The sequence below is a fragment of the Somniosus microcephalus genome, unplaced genomic scaffold (assembly GCF_052327205.1).
Source record: "Somniosus microcephalus isolate GS21.2 unplaced genomic scaffold, FLI_Smic_1.0 unresolved_chr7, whole genome shotgun sequence".
In the NCBI taxonomy this organism is placed as follows: domain Eukaryota; kingdom Metazoa; phylum Chordata; class Chondrichthyes; order Squaliformes; family Somniosidae; genus Somniosus; species Somniosus microcephalus.
In genome coordinates, this window is record NW_028225185.1 from 4,756,663 (window position 1) to 4,770,685 (window position 14,023).

Here is a 14,023-nt window from a genome sequence, read left to right on the forward strand (position 1 = left end):
TGTAACAGGCTCGAGGGGCTGAATGGGCCTCCTCCTATTCCTGTGTAACAGGCTCGAGGGGCTGAATGGGCCTCCTCCTTTTCCCGTGTAACAGGCTCGAGGGGCTGAATGGGCCTCCTCCTGTTCCTGTGTAACAGGCTCGAGGGGCTGAATGGGCTTCCTCCTGTTCCTGTGTAACAGGCTCGAGGGGCTGAATGGGCCTCCTCCTGTTCCTGCGAACAGGCTCGAGGGGCTGAATGGGCTTCCTCCTGTTCCTGTGTAACAGGCTCGAGGGGCTGAATGGGCTTCCTCCTGTTCCTGTGTAACAGGCTCGAGAGGCTGAATGGGCCTCCTCCTGTTCCTGTGAACAGGCTCGAGGGGCTGAATAGGCCTCCTCCTGTTCCTGTGTAACAGGCTCGAGGGGGCTGAATGGGCCTCCTCCTGTTCCTGTGTAACAGGCTCGAGGGGCTGAATGGGCCTCCTCCTTTTCCCGTGTAACAGGCTCGAGGGGCTGAATGGGCCTCCTCCTGTTCCTGTGTAACAGGCTCGAGGGGCTGAATGGGCCTCCTCCTGTTCCTGTGAACAGGCTCGAGGGGCTGAATGGGCTTCCTCCTGTTCCTGTGTAACAGGCTCGAGGGGCTGAATGGGCCTCCTCCTGTTCCTGTGAACAGGCTCGAGGGGCTGAATGGGCCTCCTCCTGTTCCTGTGAACAGGCTCGAGGGGCTGAATGGGCCTCCTCCTTTTCCCGTGTAACAGGCTCGAGGGGCTGAATGGCCTCCTCCTGTTCCTATGATTCTTATGATTGGGCTGTGGGAGGAGATTGAACAGGTGGGGGAGAGTCCATGATGGGGGAAGAGTGTACACGGGCTGTGGGAGGCGATTGAACGGGTTTGATGGGGTGAATGTACTTTCTCAGTTTGATAATGGGGCACGGGCTGAGTATCTGACATGTTCTCCTGTTCTCTCCCAGGATAATTTCCCTTTTGACCCACCCTTTGTACGGGTCGTATCTCCAGTGCTGTCTGGGGGGTGAGTACTGCCGTTTCCTGTCTTGTTGCCTGTTTTAAATGTGGGGAATGGCCAACCGTTCGGGAGCAGCGATTTTCCAATGAGGCGGGTGCTGTTCTGTCTGCGATGCCAGGAATCACAGCCTCCTCTTCCCCTCATGGGCTCTACCCACCCATTTAATCTCTTCAGATATGTCCAGTCGATCAGAAATCGATGGCGGAAGTCATTTTACTCATTTACATTGACCGCTTAATCCTGTCTCTGAGTCAAAAGGTGCTTCGAAGCCCCACTCTCAGACGCTTGAGCCCATAATCGAGGCTGGCATTTCAGTACAGAGGGAGTGCTGCATTGTCAGAGGCGCTGTTCAGTTGAGACGTTAAACAGAGACCCCCCCCACCCCCGTGTCTGCCTGTTCGGGTGGATAGTAAAGATCACACGGGATTAATGGGAGAGCAGGGAGCACCCCAGGCGCCCTGATCAACATTCCTGTCTCGGGCAACGCCATCAGTAGACCGAATCAACCGGCCATTTGCTGATTGTGGGATCTTGCTGTGTTCGCCAAATGGCTGCGGCATTTATCTGCACAAGCCATCGCAGGTTGGAGTAATTCACTGGATGTGACGCGTCACTGGACGGGTTCTCGCCTCCGAGAGTTACTTTTTCTAAAATTAGTTTATGGGATGTGGGCGTCGCTGGCGAGGCCGGCATTTATTGCCCATCCCTGATTGCCCTCGAGAAAGTGGAGGTGAGCCGTCTTCTTGAACCGCTGCAGTCCGTGTGGTGAAGGCGCTCCCACAGTGCTGTTAGGGAGGGAGTTCCAGGATTTTGACCCAGTGACGATGAAGGAACGGCCCGATATATTTCCAAGGAGAGATTGGGTCGATTGGGCTTCTACTCGCTGGAGTTTAGAAGAATGAGAGGGGATCTCATTGAAACTTATAAAATTCTAACAGGCCTGGACAGACTAGATGCAGGAAGGATGTTCCCGATGGCGGGGGGAGTCCAGAACCAGGGGTCACAGTCTAAGGATAAGGGGTAAGCCATTTAGGACAGAGATGAGGAGGAATTTCTTCACCCAGAGAGTGGTGAACCTGTGGAATTCTCTACCACAGAAGGCAGTTGAGGCCAATTCATTAAATATATTCAGGAAGGAGTTAGATATATTTCTTAAGGCTCAAGGGGTATGGGGAGAAAGCAGGGACAGGGTACTGAATTTGGATGATCAGCCATGATCTCATTGAATGGCGGAGCAGGCTCGAGGAGCCGAATGGCCTCCTTCTCTGCTGTGTGTGCACAAGTCAGCTGGGATCGGAGTTGGTGCAGAACCCCATGGAGGAATAGCCTGCCGACACTCAACAGTCTCGGCTCAGACTCGGATGGCCTCCTGGGCTCGAGGGGCCGAATGGCCGACTCCTGCTCCTATCTTCTATGTTCCAAGTCGGGATGGTGTGTGACTTGGAGGGGAACTTGGAGGTGGCGGTGTTCCCGCACGCCTGCTGCCCTTGTCCTTCTAGGGGGAAGAGGTGGCTGGTTTGGGAGGTGCTGCCGAAGAAGCCTTGGCGAGTTGCTGCAGTGCATCTTGTAGATGGTACACACTGCAGCCACGGTACGCTGGTGGTGGAGGGAGTGAATGTTTAAGGCGGTGGATGGGGTGCCGATCAAGCGGACTGCTTTGTCCTGGATGGTGTCGAGCTTCTCGAGTGTTGTTGGAGCTGCACTCATCCAGGCAAGTGTCTCTGTTTAAAATTCCTCTCCACAATCCCTCACCTCTGCCCATCTTCTCCTCACAGTTACGTCCTTGGAGGGGGAGCAATTTGCATGGAACTCCTTACGAAACAGGTGAGTGAGTGAGTCATTCGAGTAGAAAACCCTCTTCTCCCCTCACTTGGCAGTTTGACCCCTCTCTGTGCTGTCGGTTTTACGCTGAAAGGGGGCCATTTGGCCCATCGAACCAGGGGTCACAGTCTAAGGATAAGGGGTAAGCCATTTAGGACAGAGATGAGGAGGAATTTCTTCACCCAGAGAGTGGGGAACCTGTGGAATTCTCTACCACAGAAGGCAGTGGAGGCCAATTCATTAAATATATTCAAGAAGGAGTTGGATATATTTCTTAAGGCTAAAGGGATCAAGGGATATGGGGAGAACCACTTGCCTTGGGGCGCTGAAGTCCGAGAGCGGGGCGGTAGACCCGGAGCGCTGAACAGTTTCGAGCGCATTGTGAACAGCACGCTGCCATCACCGAGGCTGCTTCCCTCGCTTAAAGGGGAAGGCCATTGATGCTGCACCAGCTAGTTGTCCTCGGTTCTGTTTTGCAAGGCGACCCGGGCGACTGCCCATTACAGCCCCAAACACGCACTCACAATGAAACGTTTAAAAACTTTGCGCGGGCACCAGGCGGGCGCAAATAATAAAGGCTGCGCAAGCCGAAAAGCAGTCCCTTTTTTTAATTGTCGCTCCCGAAGCGGCCAGCCGAGTTCACGGCGCCGCCTCGTCTTGCTGGCGTTGGGGGCGAGAGAGTCCGTTTTCCATACGGGGCGCTGCGCACTTCATGACGTCACGATCTGCGAGGCGCAGGAGGCCCAGGCACGAAACCAGCACTGAGGTTCGCGGGCGTTGCTGCATTCGCCGCGCCCGGGCGCTAACCCCTTGGCGCCCCCGCCAGGCGCTAACGGACCAAATTTCGCGGCCTATGATGTAACAGTTTGATACAAACTGAGGGGCTTGCTGGGCTACCACAGACGGCAGTTTAAGAGTCAACCACATTGCTGTGGGTCTGGAGTCACATATCGGCCAGACCGGGTAAGGACAGCAGATTTCCTTCCCTAAAGGACATTAGTGAACCCGTTGGGTTTTCACGACAATCCAACAGCTTCACGGTCACTTCTCAAAACAGCCGCAGTGGCATTTGATCAACCATTCTCTGGATTACGAGTCCAGTACCATGGCCACGACGGCACCGTACGCTTCAAAATGGCCTCCGACTGTTGAGCAGTGAGCTCGAGATTTGTATCCTGCAGGCAGCGGCTGTCGCTGGGGGTACAGGGCCTACAGGCTGCCTCAACCAAGCGGCCTCTCTGCCGGTGCGAGCCTCGGCGGGGGAGTGCGGGAGGGATATTCGACTGCGGTGTGCATCCCAGCCCGATCCTCTCTTCACCTGATGCTTGGGGCTCCTCACGCTAGGAGCTCGAGCCCATAATCCAGGCTTGAAGCTCCAGGGCAGTGCTGAAGGAGTGCTGCGCTATCGGAGGTGCCGTTCTGCAGATGAGACGCTGAACTCTGGGGACCCTTCCAGAAGTGGTTCAGAGGGCGACTAAAGGTGGGGGAGGTTGCGGGATGGCATTAGCAGTGGAGCAGAGAGTTCTCTGTGTGGTTTGTGGCATTTCTTAACATTTACATAGCCCCGTATGGAATGCAAATTACGCAGAGAGAGAGAGAAACTATTTCCGCTGGTTGGGGAGTCTAGGACTAGGGGGCAGAGTCTAAAAATTAGAGTCAGACCTTTCATGAGTGAAGTTAGGAAACACTTCTACACACAAAGGGTGGTAGAAGTTTGGAACTCTCTTCCGCAAATGGCAATTGATGCCGGGGCAATTGTTAATTTTAAATCTGAATTGTTTTTTTTATTAACCAAAGGTATTAAGGGATATGAAGCAAAGGTGCAGATGCGGAGTTAAGTCGCAGCTCAGCCGTGATCTCATTGAATGGCAGAACAGGCTCGAGGGGCTGAATGGCCTCCTCCTGTTCCTGTGTAACAGGCTCGAGGGGCTGAATGGGCCTCCTCCTGTTCCTGTGTAACAGGCTCGAGGGGCTGAATGGCCTCCTCCTGTTCCTAATGTAACAGGCTCGAGGGGCTGAATGGGCCTCCTCCTGTTCCTTTCTAATGGGCTTGAGGGGCTGAACGGCCTCCTCCTGTTCCTGTGTAACCGGCTTGAGGGGGTTGAATGGGCCTCCTCCTGTTCCTGTGTAACAGGCTCGAGGGGCTGAACGGCCTCCTCAGTAATGTAAAAGGCTCGAGGGGCTGAATGGCTTTCTCCTGTTCCTGTGCAACACACTCGAGGGGCTGAATGGACCTCCTCCTGTTCCTATTACTATCTCTCTGTGCAGTGATAACTTCTGACTCATGGGATGAGGTTGCTCCATGTTACCGGAGTGTCCATATCGACCGCACACGACCCTCTGCGTGTGCCAGGCTTAACCTTCTTTACTTTTTGCTGTCGTTACCCTTTTTTCACACACCCCCCCCCCTTCCTCAGGGCTGGAGTAGCGCTTACTCCATCGAGTCCGTCATTATGCAGATCAGTGCAACGCTGGTGAAAGGAAAAGCGAGGATTCAGTTCGGAGCCAATAAGGTAAGGGAGGTACGGATCAAGAGATCGTGGGACAATCCCCTGTGGTCTCCACTTCTTATTACTAGTAACATCGTGCGGTTAATGGGGGCGTCGTGTGGGGGGGAGTGGTGGAAATCATCCCAGTGCCCTCCGCCCAGCAGCTGAACTCGTCAGTGTCTACTGTAACGCTCAAGTACCCCAAAAGCAAATTAGACATCCCATCATTCCAGTACCGTCTCAATGTAATGCATGGCCACAGTCTCCTGGTCCATGAAACCTGCTCCCTCCACAGCCCACGCATGCTCTGCCCTCTCATGGACTCTACCCACTGCCCATGTCCACTCTTGCCCATCCATTTAATCTAGCACCACTTAGTCAGAAGGTCGTGGGTTCGAGCCCCACTCTAGGGACTTGAGCACAAAATCCAGGCCGACACTCCCAGTACAAGTACTGAGGGAGCGCCGCCCTGTCGGAGGGGCAGTACTGAGGGAGCGCCGCCCTGTCGGAAGGGCGGTACTGAGGGAGCGCCGCACTGTCGGAGGGGCGGTACTGAGGGAGCGCCGCCCTGTCGGAGGGGCGGTACTGAGGGAGCGCCGCCCTGTCGGAGGGGCAGTACTGAGGGAGCGCCGCACTGTCGGAGGGGCGGTACTGAGGGAGAGCCGCACTGTCGGAGGGGCAGTACTGAGGGAGCGCCGCACTGTCGGAGGGGCAGTACTGAGGGAGCGCCGCCCTGTCGGAGGGGCAGTACTGAGGGAGCGCCGCACTGTCGGAGGGGCAGTACTGAGGGAGTGTCGGAGGGGCGGTACTGAGGGAGCGCCGCCCTGTTGGAGGGGCAGTACTGAGGGAGCGCCGCACTGTCGGAGGGGCGGTACTGAGGGAGTGCCGCACTGTCGGAGGGGCAGTACTGAGGGAGTGTCGGAGGGGTGGTACCGAGGGAGCGCCGCACTGTTGGAGGGGTGGTACTGAGGGAGCGCCGAACTGTCGGAGGGGCGGTACTGAGGGAGCGCCGAACTGTCGGAGGGGCGGTACTGAGGGAGCGCCGCACTGTCAGAGCTCCCGTCTTTCGGATGAGACGTTAAACCGAGGCCCCGTCTGCCCCCTCAGGTGGATGTAAAAGATCCCACGGCCACTAATTTTTAAAGAGCAGGGGGCGTTCTCCCCGGTGTCCTGGGGCCAATATTTATCCCTCAACCAACATCACCAAGAAACAGATTATCTGGTCATTATCACATTGCTGTTTGTGGGAGCTTGCTGTGTGCAAATTGGCTGCCGCGTTTCCTACATTACAACAGCGAGTACACATATAAAAAAAATACTTCATTGGCTGTAAAGCGCTTTGGGATGTCCCGGGGTTGTGAAAGGCGCTAGATAAATGTAAGTCCTCCTTTCTAACAAACCGTGTCTTCTCCTCTCTTCCAGTCACAGTACAGCCTGACCCGGGCGCAGCAGTCCTATAAGTCGCTGGTTCAGATTCACGAGAAAAATGGTACGAGACAGATCAGAACTGAACGTGGTTGAAACTACAAACCCCTTCCATTTCCCCCACTCTAGAGGCTTCTGCGTCCTGCAGGCAGTGGCTCTCGCTGTGTTGCAGCTTCTGCGGCTGCCCTGTGCTGCCTCATTGCGTGCGTGAGCCCAGACAGTGAGTGTTTGAGAGATATTCGACTGTGGCGGGCATCACAGCCCAGCCTGATCCTGTCTGCGCCCTGATGCTCGGCGGGGGGGGGGGCCTCGCACGAGGAGCTCGAGCCCATAATTGAGGCTTGACGCCCCAGTGTAGCGCGGAAGGGGTGCTGCGCGGTCTGAGGTGCTGTTCTGCAGATGGGACGCTGCACTCTGCCGCCCCTCCCAGTGGTTGAGGTGGATGTTAAAGATCCCATGGGGGTGGGGTATTTGTCACACAGCAGAGTGTTCTCCCAGTGTCAGTCACCTCGGTGTTGTCTGTGACGTTTCCTGCGTAACCGTTGATGCGCTACCCAAAAAATATAGTAATTAATTGTGTCAAGTGCTTTAAGACGCTTTGACATTATAGGGGGGCCATGTAAATATTACCCGACTCCTTTGATAAGGTTGGGCATTGTTATCGAATTGTCCATTTCAACAGCACATGACGTCCTGTGATATAATTCCAGACTCTCTGGAGAGAGCACTTTGAACTAGTACCGGTGGGTACAGGTCTGTCTCTGTATAACACTGGGGTACAGTACTGGTGGGTACAGGTCTGTCACTGTGTAACACTGGGGTACAGTACTGGTGGGTACAGGTCTGTCGCTGTATAACACTAGGGTACAGGACTGGTGGGTACAGGTCTGTCACTATAACACGGGTACAGAACTGGTGGGTACAGGTCTGTCACTAACACTGGGGTACAGGTCTGTCACTGTAACACTGGGGTACAGTACTAGTGGGTACATGTCTGTCACTGTATAACACTGGTACAGTACTGGTGAGTACAAGTCTGTCTCTGTATAACACGGGTACAGTACTGGTGGGTACAGGTCTGTTGCTGTATAACGGGTACAGTACTAGTGGGTACAGGTCTGTCACTAACACTGGGGTACAGTACCAGTGGGTACAGGTCTGTCGCTGTATAACACTGGGGTACAGTACCGGTGGGTACAGTTCTGTCACTGTATAACACTGGGGTACAGTACTGGTGGGTACAGGTCTGTCACTAACACTGGGGTACAGTACTGGGGGTACAGGTCTGTCACTGTCTAACTGCCCATTAGTTTCAGTACATTAATCCCAGAAACACTAACAGTCTGCTGGTTTATTTGTTAGATCCTGATGTGATTTACAGATAAGTTCTGCGTTATCGAGGCTGGGTGGCACATTGAGTTAGTAAACTGTACTTTCACCTCTGCATCCTGGTTTGTTTCCAGCCCAGATTGCTTGTCCGTTGGCTGTAAAAGAAACCGGTCTGGGTGACTTTAGCTCAGTTTCCTTGTTCGTGTCCTCGACAGCCCTGCTCGAAATGTGGCAGAAACCGTGCTGTTCTGTTCGCCTGGGCTGAGAAATGAAAATGTCAGGTGGTTTTAAGCTTGGTGTTGAGGTGCATTGTGTGGGGGGGTGTCGCACACTCCTCCACTATTGTACATCACACACAGCGGGCACAAACCTGCTGTTTGAGCCTCAGAGATTTTGTTTGTGAATTTTGCTCCCTCTGGTAGGAGCCATTGGTTGATGAGCAAAGAAGAAGCTGGGAATTTTGCAGTGTTATTGCCTGGTTTAGGAAATATATAGAACTTGGGATTGTGTAGAATGGGAGTGAATGGGAAGGGGTTTGGGTCCATTGGGATTGTGTAGAATGGGAGTGAATGGGAAGGGGTTTGGGTCCATTGGGATTGTGTACAATGGGAGTGAATGGGAAGGGGTTTGGGTCCATTGGGATTGTGTACAATGGGAGTGAATGGGAAGGGGTTTGGGTCCATTGGGATTGTGTACAATGGGAGTGAATGGGAAGGGGTTTGGGTCCATTGGGATTGTGTACAATGGGAGTGAATGGGAAGGGGTTTGGGTCCATTGGGATTGTGTACAGTGGGTATCAGCAAGAAGGGCTCTGCTCCATTTTGACTGGTTGACTGTAGCCTATATTTCCTAGCTCTAGGAGACGACAGTGTTTGATACGATCGACCACTTTTGCCTTCTTTCTTCCCGCAGGTTGGTATACGCCACCCAAAGAGGACGGCTAACCGCGCCGGGGGCCACGAGCTTTAGGACCAATTAAGCTGCACCAGTTGGGAAAAAAAACTCCATTTTATTGATAGCTGCCTCTTTTATTTCCCCCCCCCCCCCCCCCCCCCCGAGAGAGAGACGAACGGGCTTCAGCCGGAACCTTGGATCATTTACTTATTATAAAATAAAAACCTGTATATACAAATATACATCTGCACACTCGTGGACAAATACTGCAACTCCTTTCTCTCGCCAGGCCCTGTACTGGGTCTCCTGCTCCTGCGGACTCTTAAATCCACTTCATGTAAACTGGATTTCGAATAGATTCGGATCAATTTTGCATCTAGTTTTTTTTGTTTTTTTGCCCTCCTTCCCTTCCCTCCCTCCCTCTCCCCACCTCACTCTAACTAGGCATCAATGTGGACTGTTAATTTATTTTTTCTCTCTTCACACGCACCTTTTTCTCCTTTTTTGTTTAAAATGTATGCTGGTTTTGTGAGGATGTGTATCTTTCTGACCTGATAATTACAGTTTATTAATGACTGCAGCCTCTTTGTTTCCTGCCTGGTGTGTGTCTCTGTCGAGCGTAAGGTGGGGGCGGGGGGGTCACAGTAGCCAGGAACCAAGCCTACAGTCGCGTCTGGGTGGGTGTGTGTCTTCCTCCTCGCTCCCAGGTGTTTTGAGGGCGGAAGACCAGGAGCTGGAACTGCCCCGAGAGGTGGCCCAAATGTCTCGATGTGGAGACGAATGGTTGGATGGTTTTTTTGGGGGGGGGGGGGTTCAACGCTGACTGGATTCTTGTCTCCATTCCCAAGTGCTGTAAGGGAGACGCTACCCGCAGGCAGATGGTTTCAGCTGAAGAGCAGATATGATTGGATTGGTATGACCGCTGTGCGGAACACCCCCGAGCTTCCGGTCGCCTGTCATTTTAATTCACCGCTCCGTTCCCACTCGGACCTCACCGTCCTCGGCCTCTTGCATTGTTCCACGGAAGCTCAGCGTAAGCTCGAGGAACAGAACCTCATCTTCAGATTAAGCACTTTACAGCCTTCCGGACTCTCGAGTTCAACAATTTCAGATCATAACGTCGGGCCCCCATTACATTTTAACTTTTTTTTTCCACACCTTTGTCTTGGCCTTTTCCCCCCACCCCACCCTTTTTTTTCTCTCTCCCACATGGCAGCTGTCTCCCACTCTGCCAGCGCATTTCACACCTAATCTAGAGCCGTCTTTTGTCTCCACTAGTCCGATCACCATCTCGCCTCGTCTTGAATACCTCTTAATGTCTCTTCACTTCTCTTTTGTTCTCTCCTAGCCTGGCCTTTTAATCTATTTCATTTCCCGTGCTTTTTTAGTCTTGACCCGAAACGTTGGCTCTATTTTCTCTCCACGGATGTTGCCTGGCCTGCTGAGTTTTTCCAGCGTTTTCTGCTATTTATGATTGGGTTGTGTGGGGAGCACAGCTTTCTGTATCTGGGCCGGCCGACCTCAATTCCACTTTGGCTGTGTTTCCCACAACACGCCTGATCCAATTAATGGGGGTAGTGCCAGGTTTTCCGTCTTCCTGGAGCTTCTCTCTCTCTCCTCCTCGTGACTCAGTTGGTAAATGTACCAGTGATGATGAGCTAAATAATTTGCATTTATACACTGTCTCGCAGGAGTGTTATCACAAAATTTGACACCGAGCCACGAGATATTAGGACAGGTGACCAAATGCTTGGTCAAAGAGGTCGGTTTTAAGGAGCGTCTTTAAGGAGGAGAGGGAGGCGAAGAGGTTTAGGGAGGGAATTCCAGAGCTCGGGGCCCAGGCGGCTGAAGGCACGGCCACCCATGGTGGAGTGATAGAAATCGGGGGATGCGCAAGAGGCCGGAATTGGAGGAGCGCAGAGATCTCGGAGAGCCTCCGGAGCATGTTAGAGATAGGGAGAGGCCACGGAGGGATTTGAAAACAAGGATGAGAATTTTAAAATCAAGCCGTTGCCGGACCGGGAGCCAAAGTAGGTCAGCGAGCACAGGGGGTGATGGGTGAACGGGACTGGGTGTGAGTTAGGACACGGGGCAGTGAGCACAGGGGGTGATGGGTGAACGGGACTGGGTGTGAGGACACGGGGCAGTGAGCACAGGGGGTGATGGGTGAACGGGACTGGGTGTGAGTTAGGACACGGGGCAGTGAGCACAGGGGGTGATGGGTGAACGGGACACCGTGCGAGTTAGGACACGGGGCAGTGAGCACAGGGGGTGATGGGTGAACGGGACACCGTGCGAGTTAGGACACGGGGCAGTGAGCACAGGGGGTGATGGGTGAACGGGACTGGGTGTGAGTTAGGACACGGGGCAGTGAGCACAGGGGGTGATGGGTGAACGGGACTGGGTGAGTTAGGACACGGGGCAGTGAGCACAGGGGGTGATGGGTGAACGGGACTGGGTGTGAGTTAGGACACGGGGCAGTGAGCACGGGGTGATGGGTGAACGGGACTGGGTGAGTTAGGACACGGGGCAGTGAGCACGGGGTGATGGGTGAACGGGGTGTGAGTTAGGACACGGGGCAGTGAGCACAGGGGGCGATGGGTGAACGGGATTCGGTGCGAGAGGGGACGGGGACTGCGTGTGGGGCAGTGATGGGTGAATGGGACTCGGTGCGAGTTACAACACGGGCAGCAGAGGACAGGGGTGATAGGTGAACGGGACTCGGTGAGAGTTAGGACACGGGGGCAGCAGAGGACGGGGTGATGGGTGAACGGTGTGAGGTAGGACATGGGGGCAGCAGAGTGTTGGATGAGCTCAAGTTTACGTAGGGTGGAATATGGGAGGCCAGCCAGGAGTGCGTTGGAATAGTCAAGTGTGGAGGTAACAAAGGCATGGATGAGGGTTTCAGCAGTGGATGAGCTGAGTTACGACGGTGGAAGTAGGCAGTCTGGGTGATGGAGCGGATATATAGTCGGAAGCTCATTTCAGGGTCAAAATCAACACCAAGGTTGCGAATGGTTTGGTTCAGCCTCACAGTTGCTCAGGAGAGGGATGGAGATGGTGGTTGGGGAAATAGGGTACGGTAGCATAGTGGTTATGTCTCTGGACTAGTAATCCAGAGACATGAGTTCAAATCCCACCATGGCGGGGGGGGGATTTAAATTCAATTAATTAAATCTGGCATTAAAAAAATCAGTGGAAACTACTGGATTGTCATCATAACCCATCTGGTTCACCAATGTCCTTTAGGGAAGGAAATCTGCCGCCATTACCCGGTCTGGCCGATATGTGACTCCAGACCCACAGCAATGTTGGTGACTCTTAACGGCCCCTCTGTGGTTCAAGAAGGCGGCTCACCCCCACCACCACCTCAACTAGGGATGGGCACTAAATGCCAGCCTTGCCAGCGACACCCACATCCCATGAACAAATTTTAAAAACCAGTTATGCTACAGTTGTGTAAAGCTCTCGTTGGACTGCAGCTGGAGCAGTGTGTTCAGTCCTAGGCACCTCAGCAAGGATCTATTGGTCTTGGAGCGCAGATTCACCAGAATGCTAGCCGGCACTAAAAGGGTTAAATTACTAGGACAGGTTGTATAGGCTATTAAGGGGTGATCTAATCAAGGTTGTTTTATGATTAAATGATTTGATAGGCTAGATAGAGAGAGTAACTATTTCCTCTGGTGGGGGGAGTCCGGAACAAGGGGGCGTCACCTTAAAATTAGAGCCAGGCCGTTCAGGGGTGATGTCAGGAAAAGATTGGTGAAGTCAAGCGTAGGTCCCTTGCAGTCAGAATCAGGGGAATTTATAATGGGAAACAAAGAAATGGCAGACCAATTAAATTCATACTTTGGTTCTGTCTTCACAAAGGAGGACACAAATAACCTCCCAGAGATGCTGGGGAACATAGGGTCTGATGAAAGGGTGGAACTGAAAGAAATCAGTATTTGTAGGGAAATGGTGTTAGGAAAATTGATGGGACTGAAGGCCGATAAATCCCCAGGGTACTTCAGGAAGTGGCCCTAGAAATAGTAGATGCATTGCTGGTCATCTTCCAGAACGCGATAGAGTGGAACTGTACCCATGGATTGGAGGGTAGCTAATGTTACCCCACTATTCAAAAAAGGTGGTCGAGAAAAAGTGGGGAATTATAGACCGGTAAGCCTGACATCGGTAGTGGGGAAAATGCTAGAATCTATTATAAAAGATGTAATAGCAGAGCACCTGGTAAGTAGTGACAGGATCAGACAAAGTCAACATGGATTTACAAAAGGTAAATCATGCTTGACTAATCTACTGGAATTTTTTGAGGATGTAACTGGTAAAATAGATAAGGGAGAACCAGTGGATGTGGTGTATTTGGACTTTCAGAAGGCTTTCGATAAGGTCCCACATAAGAGATTAGCGTGCAAAATTAAGGCACATGGGATTGGGGGCAAGGTATTGACTTGGATAGAGAACTGGTTGGCAGAGAGTTGGAATAAACGGGTCGTTTTCCGAGTGGCAGGCAGTGACTTGTGGGGTACCGCAAGGATCAGTCCTAGGACCCCAGCTGTTCACAATATATATTAATGATCTGGACGAGGGAATTGGATGTAATATCTCCAAATTTGCAGATGACACAAAGCTGGGTGGGAGGGTAAGCTGTGAGGAGGATGTCGAGAAACTCCAGTACGATTTGGACAGATTGGGTGATTGGGCAGAAACATGGCAAATGCACTATAATGTGGATAAATGTGAGGTTATCCACTTTGGTGGCAAAAACAGGAAGGCAGATTATTATTTGAATGGCAATAGATTGGGAGAAGGGGAAGTGCAAAGAGACCTGGGTGTTCTTGTGCACCAGTCGCTGAAGGTAAGCATGCAGGTGCAGCAGGCGGTTAAGAAGGCAAATGGTATGTTGGCCTTCGTAGCAAGAGGGTTCGAGTACAGGAACAAGGATGTCTTGCTACAGTTGTACAGGGCCTTGGTGAGACCGCACCTTGAGTATTGTGTGCAGTTTTGGTTGCCTTACCTGAGGAAGGACGTTTTTGCCATGGAAGGAGTGCAGCGAAGATTCACCA

At 52.8% G+C, this 14,023-nt stretch overlaps 2 protein-coding genes across 12 annotated transcripts in view; one reads left to right on the top strand and one right to left on the bottom strand.

The window, feature by feature from the left end:
- The window catches only part of LOC147086414 (ubiquitin-conjugating enzyme E2 Q1), a 34,895-nt gene extending 25,355 nt beyond the window's left edge, over window positions 1-9,540 (top strand). The window contains exons 9-13 of one of the 2 annotated variants that reach the window (XM_085978515.1): window positions 950-1,008; window positions 2,778-2,826; window positions 5,241-5,345; window positions 6,735-6,801; window positions 8,979-9,540. In XM_085978515.1, the coding sequence (XP_085834641.1) occupies window positions 950-1,008; window positions 2,778-2,826; window positions 5,241-5,345; window positions 6,735-6,801; window positions 8,979-9,010 (312 nt within the window). In that variant the 3' untranslated portion in view covers window positions 9,011-9,540. The remainder of the gene's footprint in view (window positions 1-949; window positions 1,009-2,777; window positions 2,827-5,240; window positions 5,346-6,734; window positions 6,802-8,978) is intronic. The other variant, XM_085978516.1, reaches the window with a different exon arrangement.
- Window positions 8,074-14,023, bottom strand: part of LOC147086415 (tudor domain-containing protein 10-like) — a 48,232-nt gene continuing 42,282 nt past the window's right edge. For 9 of the 10 annotated variants that reach the window (XM_085978510.1, XM_085978509.1, XM_085978505.1 and 6 more), the window contains one exon: window positions 8,074-8,327. In XM_085978510.1, coding sequence (XP_085834636.1) covers window positions 8,157-8,327 — 171 coding nt within the window. In that variant the 3' untranslated portion in view covers window positions 8,074-8,156. The remainder of the gene's footprint in view (window positions 8,328-14,023) is intronic. The other variant, XM_085978512.1, reaches the window with a different exon arrangement.